Source organism: Gymnodraco acuticeps, unplaced genomic scaffold, assembly GCF_902827175.1.
Source record: "Gymnodraco acuticeps unplaced genomic scaffold, fGymAcu1.1, whole genome shotgun sequence".
Taxonomy (NCBI): domain Eukaryota; kingdom Metazoa; phylum Chordata; class Actinopteri; order Perciformes; family Bathydraconidae; genus Gymnodraco; species Gymnodraco acuticeps.
The window spans coordinates 19,715-39,279 of record NW_022990781.1 but is presented as its reverse complement, the minus strand read 5'-3'; the positions used below and the strand labels follow the sequence as shown (position 1 = coordinate 39,279).

Sequence of the window (19,565 nt, the reverse complement as noted above, 5' to 3'; positions counted from 1 at the left end):
TTGTTTTAAAATTCTTAAACCACTTTAACTGTCCTGTTAAAACCGTAGGGTCTCCGGTTCAAGTCCCCGACCAAACCTAAATATGGAGTGTGGACTGCTACTTGGAGAGGTCCCAGTTCACCTCCTGCCCTGCCGTGGTGCCCTTGAGCAACGCACCGGACAACCCCCTTCCCCACTCACTCCCATTGCTCCCCGGGCGCTGTACACTAGCTGCCTACTGCTCCTAGTGCTAGACTCCTGGCACTATGATGGCAGAGAACACATGTCACCGTGTGCCGTGTGCTCTGCATGTGAGGCCATTAAAGAGGGTTTCTTTCATCCCTCCCTATTCTATAAAACACAAAATCAAACCTTCATTTAAGAAAGAGTTTAGATAACAGAATCTCTACCTTTTGTTTAAATCTTTCGAGTTGTGCTCTTTTACGACCACAAAAGAAAAACCTCATCTCGACGGTTGTTGCTTAACATTAGACCTGAGCTGAAGAGCCTGGAAAATGGAATTTGATTCCCTACTGTATAACGTTTAATCAAGCTCTTGTTGTTTATTTTTAAAAGACAAAACAACTTGTATTAATTGTGAATCAACATACTGTAGAATTGCAAAATTAACAAAAAATGTAAGTTGAGCGTGTGGGAGAGAAACTCCAGAGGGCACACAGGGATTTTAGCCTCTGCCGACCATTTACATGCACACAAAGGGGAAACTCCCAAAAGTATAAAACCACTGAACCATTTTGCTGCAATTAAAACTATCACGTCTATTTAAAATGCCCCTTCAAAAAGGTATTGCTTTTGTATAGTTGTCACTGCTTATATTAGTTTTAATGAAATAAAATGTCCCTGTTTGGAGGAGATAATAACACACACACACACAGCAGCAGATGTAACAAGCATCATCACGTTTTGTATTGTCACGTTAATACTAATAACCATTACAGTCATTCAGTCCCAACCACACGCTCTCTGTTACACATCCTCACAGACTAACACAGACACCATTCAACAGCAGTCAGAGAGGAACATTAGTATTACATTTCATACAAAGCTCTGTTCGCTTTGAGTCGCAGCTGAGAGAAGTTCATTGTAGAAAAAAAAAAAAAAAAGTGGGCGAGGTGAGTTCGAGGGGCTCTGAAGACGTCGGGGCACGGCTGGGTTTGAGTTGTATTTATTTCAAAGGAGAAAGTGGCGTGTGCTGCTCCCGTTTCCCTTTGTGAGGCGATGACTTCCTGTTTGTTGTGCGGAGCGTGGAAAGACACGTTTAAAGACCTTAATTCAAATTGTACCCTGTCTTAACCCCACATGAGTTTGTACTGTACATCACCAAGGCACTAGCTAACATTTCAGAGAGTTTTGCTCATGAGGAGAAGTGCTGCTGGAACCTGCAGAATCTCCTTGAATTAGCACACATGTGTTTAAAAAAGAACAACAGGGGGAAGGAAATAGAATTGCTGGTCCATCATTATGATGCTACAGAAAACAGCCTCAAGGACAATATATTAAAACGGTAGAAAAAGGTGCTTGGCAACATGTGGTCCAGTCGTTTATATAACCGTCATAGAGGACAGTAAGGCTGAAGCAGTTCTGTAGATCCGCTGCAACTCTCCTCATGTTCACAGGAAAAGGGTTGTGATTCCGGATCATTTTCATCCATAATTGTTATTTCTTCTGCGGTTTTTGCCCGTAAATCCATAATTTTCTCCCAAATGAGTCTACTTGCCAGCAGGGTGAACTCGAAAATGTAGCGCACCCCAAGTGTTCTTTGTTCAAACGTATAGTACGGGTCCCCAGCACATAGAAACTGCCAGATGCTAACCTGCATATGTTGGGCAATCTGTACAATTAGTATACATTGCATTGATTAGCATATGCAGACAATAGCTACAAAATGGCTGATTTGGACCATTTTGGTGCGGTTTTCGGAGTATTTTGAGGTTGTTGAATACATTTCTGACATTTTAAGGATGGCAGTTCTGAGTCCCCTAAAACTTTAAAATGTGCCCAAAACTCATCAAAATCAGCCCAAGATACGACTACTTTCTGAATAAAACTGCAATTTTTGACCCTGAAAATGTCAGAAATGTATTCAGCATCCTCAATAACCTCCAAATCCACTCAGAAATTGTCCAAATTAGCCATCATTTAAACTATTGTCTGCATATGCCAATTAATGCGAATTATGGCAATTTGTGCTAATTGTGCAAATTGCCGAACATATGCAAGTTATCCTCCAGCTGTTTCTATGTTCTGGCGACCCGTACTATACATTTATATCATAAAACCTTGGGGTAATCAACACTTCGGGTTCACAACAGGACTCTGAGCTTTCCAACAGACTAGAATCACACCTCATCGTCCATGTAAGGAATGTCGGGGTCAGAAAATCGTCTCTGGCTCTTTGTAGCGTGTGTGTCTTGATTTTGAGGAGTTGGTTTTGCGGTGGAGATGGAGATGGAGGAGGAGGCGGTGGAGGGGGGGCAGGAGGAGAAGTGCAGCATCAGGTCGCCCCCCTCGGACCCATCGAAGTATAGCGACTGCGTGCTTTCTTTATGACGACCCGAACGCTCCCGCCTGCGCACCAGGAACTGGAGCGCCTGAGCTGCAGACGGGGGCTGAGACGCACTGGAGGCCTGCGGGAGGACGCCATGGGGGAGTCTAACGGAGCCGTGGGGGATGATGGGGGTGCGGCGCTGCAGTGGGTTCCTGCAGGAGGAGGAGGAAGTGGAGTTTGGAGGGGAGAGCTGCCGCAGAGAGAGGCGTCCTCCAGAGACTTTACGGCGCAAAGACAGCTCCGAGGGTTTGGGGAGACACTTCGGACGGGACCTCTGCTGGGAGGGGGAGCCACGTCCTGGAAGAGAGACAGGGAGGAGGGAGAGGACGATAAACGTGTTTTCTCTAATAGATCCTAAGATGCAACGATGAGGGTGAAGATGAATGGAAGAGCATGAATGGAGGCAAACATCTGAGCCAAATGATCATTAAAGAGAGACTTTGGGATTTTTCAACATGGACCCTATTTGTGCTTTGTGACCAATGACGACAACAATAAAACAAAAATTGATAAAGTATTGAGTGAGAATGATCGGGGTCGATGTTTCTTTTGTAACAGACTGAGACTAATATTACATGACATGTTTTAGTGGACATACATCAGGTGAGAGAATAGTTAGTGGTTCCCGTTAGTCACAAAAACCTTAAAAAATAAGGTCCAGGTTGAAAAATACAGAAGATACCGTTTAATAAGTTTGACATTTGGTGCAGCCTATCCCATCACTGAACATGACATTCTGTATCTCTACAAAGTCTGTGCATGCTTCTGTGTTAAACATGCAAAAACATGCATAAAAGGGTTATGCACACGCACAAGACACACACAAAACACTGCGGCTGTTCCTCCAACCTGCTCGTTACAAAGTAGACGTCACTGCCCCCATCACCATCACTGGTCCAGACCTGCACCACAAAACACAGGGCTGGTCTGGTCAGAAACCCACAGGTGAGAGAGAGAGAGAGAGGGGGGGGGGGGGGGGGTTGTTACTCACCTTCAGGCTCTGAGCGCTGCGGCTCCTCCAGGAGACTCTCGGAGCTCAGAGACGCCTCCGAGTCAAAGTTCTCCTGATCTGAGCCGGGCTGCTCCATCTCAGGGAGCCGGCAGGCCAGATCCTCCCTGGGGAGAGAGGAGGTCAGAAACATGGAGGAGCAGGGATGGTTCATCAGCATATAACCTATACCGTCCAATTACGTATCTGCCACTACGTTTCTTTTGCACTAAATACTGTTCATATTTACATGAATTATGTGACCATCTGTGTTTCCTGTAGATATTGAATTGCTCTTTTTACAGTTAGTGTACAGTTGTATTATTGTGCTGCTGTGCTTATTGTATTTTTGTAACTCGGGCACAGCTGGCTAAAAATAAAGTCTTATCTTATAAACACCGTATTTACACAATAATCGTAATACTGTATGGTGCTGCCTTCAATTCAATCACATATCTTACACTGTGCTGTCATTTTTATCTTTGCATTATTATCTAAGACAGGTTTAATAATAAAACATATTTGCAAGAGCACAAACATGTCTATACTCTTAATGTAGACTCTTAATTTTGCTTTCAAAATGCAACAAATTCATGCGTTTTACTTCAAATTCAGCGGGAATTTTCTTTTTTCACATTGCAATACACTTCACAGAAAAACATTATTATTGCAATGTCAGATTTATCTAATTTGTTGTAAACCCGGTTTTCCACACTTGCAGGATTGAAGCAGAACATGGAAGAACAAATATTGCTCTGTTTATTCAATGTGAAAGTGCAATTAAAGTATTCAGTAAAAAAAAAGGAATAACCGTGATATCAGTTCGATCAAATAAGTGATATATTGACCATAATCCTGCATTCCCATTGAAGTCCCTCCCTTTCAGAACAAGTATGTATTGAAGTCAATGGAGAGAGAAAGATTATCTTTCGATCCCGTTTGAATTGTGCCACGAATTACACATATGATGTTTGTCAATTTAAAAGATAATTTTGCAAGTCAATTTTTTTTAAATGTGTCGTAAAACTGTGACACACTTTTTTCTGTGTGAAACCGCTCGATGAACTACATCTCTCATCTCACACCCAGACGGCCGTCACGTTGAAACATTTCACTTCTTTCTCTCAGAATGAGGCGGAAAGTATTAAAAGAGGTGAAAATCACTCCAAGTCTGGGCACGTTGAGAGCTGTGCACACACACAAGGGGAGTTAGTCGGTTCCTAAGAGCCAGCATGCGGGACCGGGACTCTGGGATTTGTAGTCTTTCTAGTTGCGTATTTTTCATAGTCTTATATTTCAACAGTTTTACGACAAACTGTGACTTTTTTCGACATGGAAATGATTTTTTAAGATTGACAAACATCATATGTGGAATTCGTGGCACAATTCAAACGGGATCGAAAGATAATCTTTCTCTCTCCATTGACTTCAATACATACTTTTTCAGAAACAAGGTCCCATGGGGCGGAAGTAGAAGGGCGGGACTTCGCCTCTCTATGACACTCTAAAGATACATTACTATAGAAATCCTCCTCACTTCTCCTGCTTGATGGACTTGATCCGCTCCACCAGGTTATTTTCGGCCTCCGTGTCCGAGTCCACCGGCTCGTTCTCAGGAACCATGCTGAGGTCAGAGGTCACCTTCTCGTGCACCTGCAAGACACAGAGCATCAACAACTGACACCTCGACACACTCTCCTTCACAATATCAGGTCATTATTATATTCATATATAATAACCACACAGAAGACATGACCCAAATCTGAGAGCTTTTGTTAGTGAGGAGGAGGGGAGGGGCTTCATGCATCTGAACATCACTCCTGCAGCAACTACTTTGAGGGGTTAGATACAAAACTAACTAAAGACAATATCTCTAGGGCTCGGAAAAATGGCAAAAAACGTCTATCCTTCTATTTATATCTCAACAATTCAGCATGTATTCTGGTAATCAATATATAAACAATTTAGATTTAAAAAATCACATGGTTAACCCTTTTTTAAATACTCCTGCGTAAATTACCTACTTTTTCCATTTGATTTAGAACTGTATTGCAACAGCTTCAAGAGTAATTATAGGGCAAAATAATATATATATGTTTTGCTATTAACACAAATATTCTAAATAAAACGTTTTTTTAAATGACATTAAATCTAGTTTGTTAATTGCAATGAACTGTGTTCCCTAAAAGAGACATTTGAGTTAGTATGTGCTAGCAATTGAGACGATGTAACAGTGCATGTAATTGTGTGCAACGATATCTGGATTTACGATGTTAGCATGTTCTAATCATTATCATACTGTATTATCACCGAGCCCTAATTAACATCGCTTCACAACAGAACTGGTGTGAGCCGACTACGTGCAAACAGTTAAGCTATGATAAAGGTCAAATCAACCCGCTCCAGAAACATCCAACAACAACGAATCTAACATGACTTTCAGAGCTTTAGATAAGACGGTGCATTAAGATAAAGAAGGCACTGAAACAAGACAAATAAATACAGATGCATGATTGATGACAGGTCACAGTGTTGTCAGGCTTTTGTCTTTGAAATAAGACAAACACATCATCACAACACAAACCCAGGACATCCAACAGCAACATGCAAACGACTACCAGTTAGTAAGGAAGAGTACAAAGGATTATGGGAGGGAGGATAACATGATAAACAGCCAGAGCATCACCCACATCTACCATGCCATGCATCACGGCTCTACTGGAACTACTTCTACTGAGAGCGATGATACGTACCACCACTCCTTTGTAAGGAGCTGAGCACCTGAGCGGTAAGTGCCAGTAGTGCTACAGAGAGACAAGGAACACGCCGGGTTACCCAAGGGATTACTTTAGCATGGAGGAAGAAGTACTCAGAAGGTTTCCTCAAGTAAAAGTAGGAATATTACATTTTAAAAAAGTACTTTGTTACAAGCAAAAGTCCTGCTTTCAAAATTGTACTCTTCTTGAAAAATGTAAACAATGTTTGTGGGTGCAAAATATCATCTAGCAGATCATTAATACAAAAAATGTGTTACCTGCAACACCTGCATGTAGTGTGATCAGTAACATTACCACAGTGTAAAAATACTCTAAGTAAAGTTCTGCATCAGAATCTAAGTACAAGTATGGGCATTAAAGTAAAAGTACTTACTGTGAGTAAAAGCCCATTTTAGAACCATACAAACACAGCTAGTAAAAGTAGAGCTCATTTTAATTATGTGATATACTACTGCTGGATATCTTGACTTTGTATTAGCCAGTAATCTGAATCTGTCAAATATTTGTAGTGGAGTACAAATGACAATAACGTCTTTCAAAATGTAGTTTGGTAAAAGTATAAAACACTCAGGTAAAGTACTTCAGTTAAGACTCCAGCTCTGTCCTTTGCCTCCAGACACGAGGCTGAGCTCACACTTCATGAAGTTATGCAGCGATATTTAGACAACACTGATTTAAATAAAGTTTGCGTTGATTTTGTTTCTCACCGTGTTCTGTCTCTTGAGTTTGAGCTGATTCACGGCCAGAGCCTCTGCGAACTCCAGCTGCTCGATCTCCTCCATCTTCTCGTTGTAGCGTCGGATCTGCTCGTTGATGATCATCTCCACACAGCTGCAGGAGGAGGGACGGAGACATCAGGCGATTCAAAGTTACTAGTCACGATGGCGGCTCAGGCTTTTAGCTGCACTGCTCCCAAACTATAGAACTCTCTCTCCCTCCTTCACATCCGACAGTCTGACACAATCACCACATTCAAGACCCTCCTCAAAACCCACCTGTTCAGATCAGCCTACTCACTGTAGTGCTCCCCATCACCTGCTTCCCCTGAATAACCCGTCCCTATCATTTGTCCATCCATCCATCTTCTCCCGCTTATCTGTGGTCGGGTCTCGGGGGTAGCAGTTCCAGCAGAGAGCCCCAAACTTTCCTTTCCCCTCATCAACCAGCTCTGACTGGGGGATCCCAAGGCGCTCCCAGGCCAGAGAAGAGATATAATCCCTCCACCTGGTCCTAGGTCTACCCCTTGGTCTCTTCCCAGCTGGACGTGCCTGGAACACCTCCCTAGGGAGGCGCCCAGGTGGCATCCTAACTAGGTGCCCGAACCACCTCAACTGGCTCCTTTCGACGCGAAGGAGGAGCGGTTCAACTCCGAGTCCCTCCCGGATGACCGAACTTCTCACCTTATCCCTAAGGGAGACGCCAGCCACCCTGCGGAGAAAACCCATCTCGGCCGCTTGTATCCTATCATTTGTGTCCACTTTAATTGTCTTCTCCATGATGGTATGTTTGTGTTTTTATCATGTTCTGTTGCCTCTTAGAATATTTAACAAATTGTACCGTGTCCTTGGGTGTCATGAAAGGCGCCTTAAATAAAATGTATTATTATTATTTATTATTACTGTTGGGGAATCATTTGCCCTGCATGTCCTCCTTCGCCCTCTGACGCAGCTGGCCGACCTTGAGCAGCCGTTATCTCCCTTAAGGAGGGGCTGCCCTAGCATATTGTTGTTGATGTCACCAGTTTGTGACCGGGCAACTCTCTGTCAGAGATAGTTATTGTTGTGGGACCTGGAACACATCCTTCTCGGGGTGGAGATGACCCCGAGCCATAAGCGACAACAAATGTGATTCAGTGTCCTCAGCTGTTTAGTCTATCTATTGAAGAATGTTGATTATTACACTCTGAACTAGTTAAACCCTGGAGCTACAGGAGGGTTCTTCAGAATTGATTGTGGCATCTCAACCGTGTGGTCAACTCGTGGCCCGTGACATGTCTTGTGAATTCTCTGGCCGAAGCTCCAAATAATCAGTGTTTGCCATCAGAGCTCCAGCTCTCCTCGTGTCTCTCTGAGTCCTGACTCTCCCATTGCTACAGACGTTTCCCCCACATTTACTATATTTATCAGGAAACAGAAAATAGTTTGAAAGTGTCGTCCTGGTTTTGAAGCCTTGTGTGCAGATGGTGCTGTTTGCTAATAAACAATGGACGACAGGATCACGGATTCATTCATTTAGATTTCCTTTTTTTTTTTTTCTCGATCAAAGAGCAGATTTTGCGGTTTTGTCTTACGTGGTTGTCTTGGCGACGTCCTTCATGCTGAGCAGCGGGTCGGCGCTATCCGGGCAGCGCAGGACGCACGGAGCAAAAACTATAGCCAGAGAGTTCGGAGACATGCGGTTGTGAGCCTCATCTTTACACACCCTGAAACACAAGACAAGACATCAGCATGGGAGCAGCTTCACACACGCCGAAGCTGCTTTTAGGTTTTATGCTCACCAACGCTGAGCTCGTTTAAGTCGAGGCTAAAAACACTGCTTACCCAGAAGTCTTTTAACTTGTTTTAGCACGTACCGTATTTACAATGTTGTTTTTAAACTATTCTGTATCTCTTTTATGCCTGAATCTGTTATTCCATTATGTTTATTTATTGTGTTTCCTTCTTATTAAAGGTGGGGTAGGTAATTCACTCCAGAAACACTTGTTATATTCCATGGAATGCTCTTAACATCCTGATAGCAATGAATATATTAAATGCTTTGACAATAAATACATACAAAAACCTCATCTGTGGAAGCCGTGGCGCTGTAAAAAGCACGACCAATCATCTGAGCCGGCTAAAGTAACTGGATGGCCTACCTGCCTGTCAGCCTTCCATCTGTGCACACATTTATCTCGTGCCCTCATTGGTCATGTGTGCGTCCGTGTGTGTTGGAGGAGGGGCTCTGTGAGGAAGTCTGAAGGAAGTGGCAGATTTCTTCCTGCTGTGTATTTTCAAATTCTAGCGCACTCGAGCTGCTTTCTCCAAAATTACCTACCCCACCTTTAAGTGTTAATGTTGATGTAAAGCACTTTGAATTGCCTCTGTGTCTGAAAATGTGCTATATAAATAAACGTACCTTACCTTACATGTAATGTTGTGTGTAGTACATTTTGAGTGGCCTTTATGGATTAATGTCATGATCGATATAAAATATAGAAACCACGATGAGTGTCTCCCTACCGGACGAGGTGGAAGACGAGTCTCTCCAACGTGTTGAAGTTTGCTGAAGGAAGCTCCTCCAGGAGTTTGTAAACAGCGTGAAGCTGCTCCTCCTTCTCTGGCAGTTCTACAGGAGAAAACATTTCATAAATCAAACCCCATTATCAAGCATTAATAACCAATTTCGGTTTTAATCAGGAATAATAAATCCTTTCAGATACAGAAGCAGATTCAAGGGCAAAAATGGCGGGATTCGAAAATATGCGTGAGTTTTTTCTCCTAATTGGACTTCAGCCCCAACTACTAACCCAGGGTCTAAGCAGGAATCCTGAAGTCAAATGTAATACCTTTCAAGACCTTTTTTAAGACCCTTTCCATACATTTTAAGACCTCATCTCCACTTTGAGTTACCTTGGCGACACACTTCACCTCACATTGACTATATACAGTATTGATTGTCCTTCCTCTTTATCTTCCAACCATTTGGACGCAGACTTGCATTTCCCCATAACGATGTTGTTTAGCAACCGGCGTAAACGGACCTCCGCGCGCTATCAAGCAGTGAGCGTGCGATGTCCTGTTCAGATGACGTCAAACCCAACGGGATGCCATCAATAAACTACACAGAATCACACTACACACCTACGCAATGATTACATTCAGGCAGACTGTAGAACACAACCTCTTTGGACCATTTATATACTTATTGAAAACAAGCTACTAAATGGAATACCTTGGAAAATGCCGTTTAATTCTTTTTAGATAAATTGATTTATCAACTTGTAATACTTTTTAAGACCCCGCGGACACGCCGTAACCATTCACAAAAACACTGTCATAAACAACTTCAGATATCTACAACCCAGCTGCAGATGAAATAGACTTTATTTACTTGAACTATTATCTGTTTTATTGTGTTGCACTGTTGGAGGAGCCTGTGACCTAAGATATTCATTGTCATAACTACACTGTAGCTATGCACACATGACAATAAAAGCCTTGAATCCTTGAATCTTGAACCCAGGAAAAGATGTGTAAAATGCGCCCCCTGGTGGGGAAGGTGGTCCTCACCCACTGCGTGCAGGAAGTCGCTGTAATGAGTGAAGGTCATGAGAGGATCTGGCAGCTCCCTCAGCCACTGCTTCACCAAACCTGTCACCGTGTGGATGGGGTAATCCTCCAGAATCACCAGGTGGGGGTCTGCACACATCAACAATCACACATCAATACAAATACGTGCTGTATGTGCAATATATACATATGTATCTTTAATACTTTTTTATGCATGCTTCTTAGTTCAAATTAATCTGTCTTTGGCTCTTTTCTGCTGTAACAATGTACATTTCCCGTCTGTGGGACTAATAAAGGGATTCTGATTCTGATACAAATAAAGGAGCCATGAGTTTTCTTTGAGATAAGAATAGTGTTCTGACCGGTCTCCAGTCTCAGGTGCAGCTCCTTCATGCGGTTTGCCGAGCCGGACTTCCTGTAGATGCCCTCGGTGTAGAGGCCGTTCATCTCCACGTGCTCCAGCATCGTCTCCAGAACCATCGGCACCGGGTTCTTATCGCTCACCAGGCGACCCACTCGCACCCCGAAGTGAAGACCGGCACACTCCTCGTCACTCTGTGGGTACAGACAGACAGAGGATGAGAAGAGGGACAAACAGACAGACAGGACGTCAGGGAGACCTATTATTATGTAGTTCACTCAATAAAAACTACTTATAACATCCATCCACACAAAATCACACTCTCCAGTAAAGCTTACCATCTGATCCTGAGGAAGCAATTTAAAACCTTTGTAATTTAAATTTAGCTTTGCTACTGATGATGAAAATAAGGCTTCCTAAATGTCACTTTTAATACTGTAATAGCGAGACATCAATCTAAGAAGACAGACAGTAATAAAGTCAATAACTCTTCCAACTTAAAGCGTATGGTCGATTCTAGTGCAAGAGATACGTTGTTAAATAAATGAGGTTATACGACGGACAAGTAAAATCAAGCAATCTGATTGGTTCTTAGCCGTGATATAATGAGCGTATATCACGGGTAGACTTGTAGTTACTTTTCACTTTTTATCCCTCCGCGTCTGAGAAAAGCTACAACCGTTACAGCTGTTACATTACGTCCGTTACGAAACTAACTAACTAACAAAGCTTAAGATGGAAACATTTAAGGTTAACTTCGACCTCCGGGGGGTCTCACTATGGAGGAGTGGATTGAGCAGTGCCTATCTCCAGAAAGCACCTAGATGACGACATGCAGAGCTACGTGAAGAGCAGGTAGACCAACTGGAGAAGTACCACCATTCAAAAGCTTTCTGATGCAGGTCTTGAAACAAAGCAGAGAAATGATGACCGTTAGTGGCCACAGGTGCGAAAGCTCTCTCCAGAGCTGCTGGAAGCCGAATCTCGGGGACCGGAGAAAGTGGAGCAATATTCTCGCCACGCCAAGCAACAGCCTAGAACAACCTCAACCTATACAAGTAACCTCGTAAGCCATGCTACTGATGCTGGACAGGTTTTCAGTGGCTGCACAATAAACGGCAACATACACATGAATGTAAATAAATAACCAAATAATGGATCAACGCTCTCTGTCTAATATGTTCGCTAGCTGTTAGTGTTGTTGCATAGCAACCACCTTGCATGTTTTGTGCAGAAGGCAACGGAGGGACTATTTTATTTTGAACATCATTATTTACTAATAAAAACTATTTAAATTAGAGTGTGTATTTTTATTTCATATTGCCACACTTGGTAACCGTTTTATAAAAGCAATAGCTCGCTTCAGGCCGTGGTATATGCTCATTATATCACAGCTGTGATATAATGAGCATATACCACAGCCTGTCGTGAGCTATTGCTTAAACATAGTCGGTCTTCTGCATAATTCCCAGCCTCACTTCAACCCCCCATATATTTTAATTACAGTATAAAACGTACCTTTTTGGCAGAGAAAGTGGAGCAGTCAATGATGATTTTGCAGAGACACTTCTTGTGGCACACCATTTTACAATCTGTAAGACAAGATAAATACATGTATGTTCTGAATCAGTGTATATTATATGAGATATTCCACTGCATACAAATATTTGAACACTAATAGAGAAAACAATATTATATATAAAAGGAGTTGTGTTGGGGTGTTAACTCACAGCTGCACATGTAGGCCTTCTCCATGCCCCAGATGTAAGAGGGACACTGGTCACATGACTGCATGATGTTGACCTGATAGTTGACGAACACATGATCCAGCGGGCTCTCCATCTAAAAACACAAACCACAAAAAATTAGACTCAGAAGATTTGTTATGGTCATTAAACATGGGTATTGTTGGGGAATCATTTGCTCTGCATGTCCTCCTTCGCCCTCTGACGCAGCTGACCAACCTTGAGCAGCCGTTATCTCCCATAAGGAGGGGCTGCTCTAGCATATTGTTGTTGATGCCAGTTTGTGACCGGGCAACTCTCGGTCAGAGATAGTTATTGTTGTGGGACACCTGGAACACATCCTTCACATTCAACAAATGTGATTCAGTGTCCTCAGCTGTTTAGTCTATCTATTGAAGAATGTTGATTATTACACTCTGAACTAGTTAAAACCTGGAGCTACAGGACGGCTCTTCAGAATTTATTGTGGCATCTCAACCGTGTGGTCAACTCGTGGCCCGTGACATGTCCAGGGTGTATGCAGGAATCCTGAAGTCAGATGTAAGACCTTTTTAAAGACCCTTTCCATACATTTTAAGACCTCATCTCCACTTTGAGTTTTAACCGGTTACCTTGGCGACACACTTTACCTCACATTGACTATATACAGTATTGATTGTCCTTCCTCCTTATCTTCCAACCATTTGGACGCAGACTTACATTTCCCCATAACGATGTTGTTTAGCAACCGGCGTAAACGGACCTTCGCGCTATCAAGCAGTGAGCGTGCGATGTCCTGTTCAGATGACGTCAAATCCAACGGGATGCCATCAATAAACTACACAGAATCACACTACACACCTACGCAATGATTACATTCAGGCAGACTGTAGAATACAACCTCTTTGGACCATTTATATACTTATTGAAAACAAGCTACAAAATGTAATACCTTGGAAAATGCCGTTTAATTCTTTTTAATAGCCTTCATTTTCGCTAAATTGATTTATCAACTTGTAATACGTTGTAGGACCCCGCGGACCCCCTGATGTCGTGTGAATTCTCCGGCCGAAGCTCCAAATAAACCGTCAGTGTTTGCCATCAAAGCTCCAGCTCTCCATCGTGTCTTTCTGAGTCCTGACTCCAATTGCTTCAGAAGTTTCCCCCACAGGTATGACAACATTTAGCAGGCTTGTCTCGATGCAGTTAAAAAATAGAATTTAATTTAAAAAAAAATGTTTTGATAAAAGCAGCAAAGAAAACAAAAACAAAAGACAAGGCACTAAATAAAATGTTTTTCTTTGAAGGGGTAAAGGTGTGTGTGTCACATGCATTGGTGTGTGTCTATGTATGTATTGATCCATAATAAATTACAAATATTATTACTCAACTAGTGAGAAAACTGAAATAAATGCATACTTACACTTTTATCTTTTTTCCTCCGCTTCTTCCTCGTTTTAGCAGGCTGGAAAACACACAGAGGAAAAGCATGAATACGTTTTTATTCACAATATGACTAATACTCTAATTTATAATAACGGTCAGTGTTTGCACCTTGGCGGGCTCGGCCTCCTCCTTCTTCATCTCTCCTCGGATGAATCCGTCCAGCACCGACTGGAAGAGGTTCACCACCAGCTGGACCTCTCCTTTCTGCCCCTCCCCCGCCAGGTGGATCACTTTGTTCTGGTAGCCCGACATCAGGCCTTTGTAGCCGATGGTGTGTCTCTGGAGGAGATCAGGGGACAGGAGAGAGGGTGAGGAAGAGGAGAGGATGGTGAGGAGGAAGAACTTTGACCAGTATGTGTTTAAGGGATAGTTTGGATTAGGGCTGCACGATATATCGTGTCGTGACGATAATCGCGATATGCGCAATATTCACATCGCAGGATGTGCGATTTAAAAAAATGTTTTAGGACGTGCGATATTAAGTAGGCAAATGAACTCAAACATGTCATGTTACAATTATTTTTGCTGCTTGCTACAAAAGGAAAACTCGCGTGGCTCTCATGTCAGGGGTACTTGAGTGAGTGACAGCAAACCACCAATCACAATCAAATCTCCAAAGCAAACGGACCCGGTGATTAAAGGTAAAAACACTGAATAAAGTGGTTTCATGTGTTTCTCCAGGGCAGTTTGGCGCTGCTATCCGAGCTAGCTCAGCTTGTTGCTCTGATAACTTAAGATCCAGACGTCCATGACTAAAATCCTTCATCCGGTTAAATATAGTTAGAAAAATACCAATTGTATAGCACTAAAGTTCAAGAAAGGATAGTTTGCGGACAAAAAAAAAGGTCTTTTCTTCAATTCCTGTATTTTTTCATATCGCAGGGGGAAAAAATCATAATGTCAGTTTTTTCCAATATCGTGTTTGGATGTTGGTTGTATGAGGTGTTTAACATACACAGTGCATTACATACAGAAACTAAACAATTAATGTACTAAAAGGCCCCTTCTAAAATGACATATTAGTTTATGTTATATTTTGAATGGTTTTACCCCTTTGCTTTGGCGTCAGACAGCTCTTATGAAAGGGGAGGTAAAGCCTTTATCTCTCCTTTAAGCCACCAGACTCCATTGAGCAAAAGAGTCATTTTAACCTCACAGAACATCGGAAGTTGCTGGTGTCACACTGCCTTGCTTGGGACGTTTTTTGTGTTACTGTGTGACTTTAATTATGCCTTTTAAAACACCCTTTTAGTCTCCCTATAAGACAAACACACAATATGTTTGAGGCAGCGTAGACCAGCAACTGCATGGTAGAATAAAACATTTTGTGAAAAGAGTCTGGTGGGTTTGTAGAGACATAACAGCTTTTCATCTCCATCGGAAATAGCGGTTTGATGGCAAGGCAAAGCGGTAAAAGTATTGTAAATGTTGACTAAACTAATTTGCTCCTGCCACCGTCCACAGTAGTACATGGCTTAGCTTCTTGCTACTGTCTGTTTCTCTAAACCTGGGGAGTTCTAACCAACATCTACTGTAGGAACTCAGTAACTCAATCAACGCCCTTCAAAACACCCAAATAATAAATCCCTTTAAGTGTGTGTGATGCTCCTGCAGACACTCACAGGGAGAGAGTACATGGCTTTGATGGTCTCTCTGAACTGCATGGTGGCTGTAACAAAGATGGCCTCTGTGGCTGACAGCGACTTCCCCCTGGAGCGGAAATCATTCACCTGTAAAAGAGAGAACAAACACACAAATAGTTTTATGGGTTAATACGATTCAATTATTATTAGTTATTATTGAAGTGACTGTTATTTTGTATATTTTTTTATTATTTATTCTACTAAAATCATACAAAAACAAAAACGTATAATTCATACACAAAAACGTATATACATAATGTGTGCATATGTATAAATGTGTCTGTTGATTGTGTATATATAGGATATACATATTTTATACATATTTACATTTTTGAATTCGGGATTGTGAGAAACGGTATTTCTATCTCTGTCTGTACACACAAACTGAAAGATTGACTTTGAAATGTCTTGCTTTGATAAGCTTAAATGGTGTTGTTTTCACCCACCTGGTTGCCCAGGAACTCGTCGAGGTGCCGCAGCTCGTTGGCGTTGGTGATCTCTCGGTCCAGCGAGGCGTTCCACTGCTCGGAGACTCTGGTGGCGCGGCTGATCTTAATGGTGGGGTTTCTGCCCAAACCTTTAACAGAGCGCTCTCCATGAGGCTGGGAGAGGGGCCGGGAGGGAGGGCCGGATGATTGGGCTGAAAGGGAGGGAGAATCTTTTCATTCTGGCTTTTGTCTCTACTTGAAATGTGTGTGATATGTTTGTTCCTTACAGGACTCCACGTGGTCTGTGTTTTGTTTTTATGTTGACCTTAAATGTCTGCCTCATGTTGTTATTGCATTCATGTTTCTGTGGTCTTAAATTTGAATTTTTGTTCTTACTTGTGAAGCACTTTGTGAATTATATTTCTGTGAAAGGTGCTATAATAAATACAATTATTATTCATTTCACTATATTTAACTTTTGTACTATAATGACTCAAATGTTACCCTTTTTTTTACACTTTTTAATTGTTGGACCTGGTTTGTCCATGAATGCACTTTGCTCTACACACAAATCATATTTATTTACATGCAGTAGGTAGTAGGTAGTACTATGAGTTGTTAGTAGAACAAAAAAATTTTTTTTTTACGTCTAGATCTGAAAGCATTTCTTTTTTGTCAATGAAATACAAAAGGAAAAAAATGATTAAAAAAAGAAAATAAACAAAAACATATAACCTACTTAAATAAATAATAATAGTTATAAAAAAACAGCCCAAATAATTATAAATAATACAAGAATGACTATGAATTGATATCAAATGTTCCCCCTTTTTGGTGAAGCACCTTGAGATGTTTTTTGTTTATTTTATGATTAGTAGGTTGGGGGCGAGGGAGACCTTAGAGAAGGTTCTGACTGGACTGACTGGTTGCTACGTCTGGTTGCTCGGAGCTGAGTTGGTATAACCCTGAATTAGATTAGAACATTTTAGGAATATGAGGAATAACCTCTTGGTTTTATAAACCGTTTTGTAATTACTTCTTCATCCATTTTTGGATCTCTGCAGGGGTTTTCTTTTAAAACCCTAAACCCCCCCTTGGGGTTGGTCCCTCCCCTCTCCCTCTGCGGATCTAAGGTCCGATAGAGGGGGATGGGGCACAGAGTCGCTTATCCAGGCGGGGGAGTGCATCTGACGAAGAGATAGGTTGTTGTGCTCTCTATCTCTGTTTCTTATCCTACATGTTCACCCTGGACTAGAGGGAAAGCGTTCTTGGACGCCTTTTCAGCTCTGTTTCTTACTATATTCTTCCTACCCCGTTTACCTGGAACTATTCTAGGAGAGTGTGTTGACGTTGACTCGTTGGGCCTTTCCTCCTGTACTTGTTTGTTCCCCAGTTCTTTCCTTTAACTGAATCTAGGAGAGGGCATTTAGGCCTCTCTACTTCCTTCTTTTGATTAGTTTAGTTTTTCACCCCCTTTCCCTTGAACTAATTTATACGGGAGAGTGCATTTACATAGTCACGTTGTGCCTCTCGGCGTATACTTTGACTTTCTGTCTCTTTGGAGAGTGCTAGTACGCTGGATACGTTGGGCCTTTTCACTGTTGTCCCTCTTCACTAGTATCCCATGTCCCCTCTTCATAATTTGGGTCTTCATAATTTCCACCCTATTCTAAGGGGAAGCATGATGGTGCCTTTTCTTTTCAATTTCTGGCTTTGTGTTTCTTCACCTCTTACTCGTTTAATATTTAGGAGAGTGCATTTACGTAGTCACGTTGTGCCTCTCTTCCTCTGTTTCTGGCTGTTCTTTTCATACCCTTGTTTCTCAGAGAAGAGAAGAAATACTATTCTAAAAAGCAGCTGACACATGGTGTCTCTTCACTTGTACACTTGAGGGGTCAGAGTTCATATGGTGAGGGATTCCATGAGCGGTATGCGCCGGCCTGTGCCTTTACCTTGGACTTCTAATAGAACTGCTCGGGTCTTGATAGATTGAGTGGGGAAGTTCATGAGATCTTTCTAGAGGGTTATCAAGAATAACTTTTATCCAATGACCTTCTCCCTCTCTGTCTGTGTCTGTGTATTCTCTTGTTCCGATTAACCCAGCCAAATCTTTTTTCTTGTTTTGTATCTATATCTATGCCGGGATCCGGAGTCGAGGCTGATCCTCTTGCTGTAGTCCTGTGTCTTGGATCCTCTATCCTGAGTTCTGGATTAAGTCGTGGACTTCGGGTCGTGGCTGAACCTGTCTCTGCGGTCCTGCCTTGGGTCTCGTCATGCTGCTTCCCTGATGGCTTCCTCAGGATTGTAGCTAACATCCTTGTGGATTCATCTTCTTATTACAGACACATGCATTTCCTAACATTCGGTCTATATGCTGTCAAATGTATTATCTCTTCGATTTACACACGGCATCTATTGCACGTCTGTCCGTCCTGGGTGAGGGATCCCTCCTCTGTTGCTCTCCCTGAGGTTTCTCCCATGTTCCCTTTAAACTGTGGGTTTTCTCTGGAAGTGTTTCCTTGTACGATGTGAGGGTCTAAGGACAGAGGGTCTAAGGATAGAGGGTGTCATTTTTCTCATACTGATATTCTGAACAATCTGTGCCGTTGTATTTGCTGTAAAGTGTCTCTACTGTAGGCTATTTGTATTATATGTACAGCACTTTGGCTCGACCAAAAATCGTTTATAAATGTGCTATATAAATAAAACTTGATTTGATGTTGTTGTCTTTAAAGTATGCTATTTAAATTAAATGCATTGTTATTCTACTAATCATCGCATGGAGGAAAAGGTGAGTGCATAATACTAAGAATACTTCCCCCTTTTACAAGAATAACTCTAATGCTGAATGTAAAGTGTGCATTAGTCCCGTCGAGGAAACAGACCCAGAGTGGAGTTATTGTTGCTCTGAGCGTGATCTGCACGGGTCGGTGTTGTCTCAGAAAACACACAGCGGGGTTAGTTTAGTCCTGAGAAAATTAGAGATAACACACCTGTGTTTTCTTTACAAATCTCACTCTATGAGGTGTGATGGAAGTGGACTGCTATCGCTGGGATGCCTCTCTGAAAGTGATCCCAGCGATATCATTTACCACTGTTATCATTACAGACTTTATGTGGACAATGTTAAATATATATTTATAGTTATCTTTAACCCTTAGATGCACGAGTGACTGGACCCTACACTCTTCCATAAGTGGGTCAAAAAGGACCCGTATTAGAATAATGTGTTTTTATGCCATTTTTGTCATTTTGGTTACGAAACTTGTATAATATTTAGTATTATATTTTGGTTCACACAAGAAATATTTTATATTTAATTTTTCACTATTTATAATTTTAGACATTTTTTTTACATTTTGAAAAAAAACCGTTTTGA

At 41.9% G+C, this 19,565-nt stretch overlaps 1 protein-coding gene across 1 annotated transcript in view; it reads right to left on the bottom strand.

The window, feature by feature from the left end:
* Window positions 1–877: 877 nt before the first annotated feature.
* Window positions 878–19,565, bottom strand: part of LOC117557037 (unconventional myosin-IXb-like) — a gene marked incomplete at its 5' end in the record, with an annotated part of 30,547 nt that continues 11,859 nt past the window's right edge. The window contains 15 exon segments of the mRNA XM_034232713.1: window positions 878–2,845; window positions 3,540–3,664; window positions 5,074–5,189; window positions 6,290–6,340; window positions 7,021–7,144; window positions 8,604–8,735; window positions 9,535–9,640; window positions 10,585–10,713; window positions 10,947–11,139; window positions 12,464–12,537; window positions 12,676–12,787; window positions 14,093–14,134; window positions 14,224–14,394; window positions 15,738–15,845; window positions 16,205–16,398. Coding sequence (XP_034088604.1) covers window positions 2,340–2,845; window positions 3,540–3,664; window positions 5,074–5,189; window positions 6,290–6,340; window positions 7,021–7,144; window positions 8,604–8,735; window positions 9,535–9,640; window positions 10,585–10,713; window positions 10,947–11,139; window positions 12,464–12,537; window positions 12,676–12,787; window positions 14,093–14,134; window positions 14,224–14,394; window positions 15,738–15,845; window positions 16,205–16,398 — 2,183 coding nt within the window.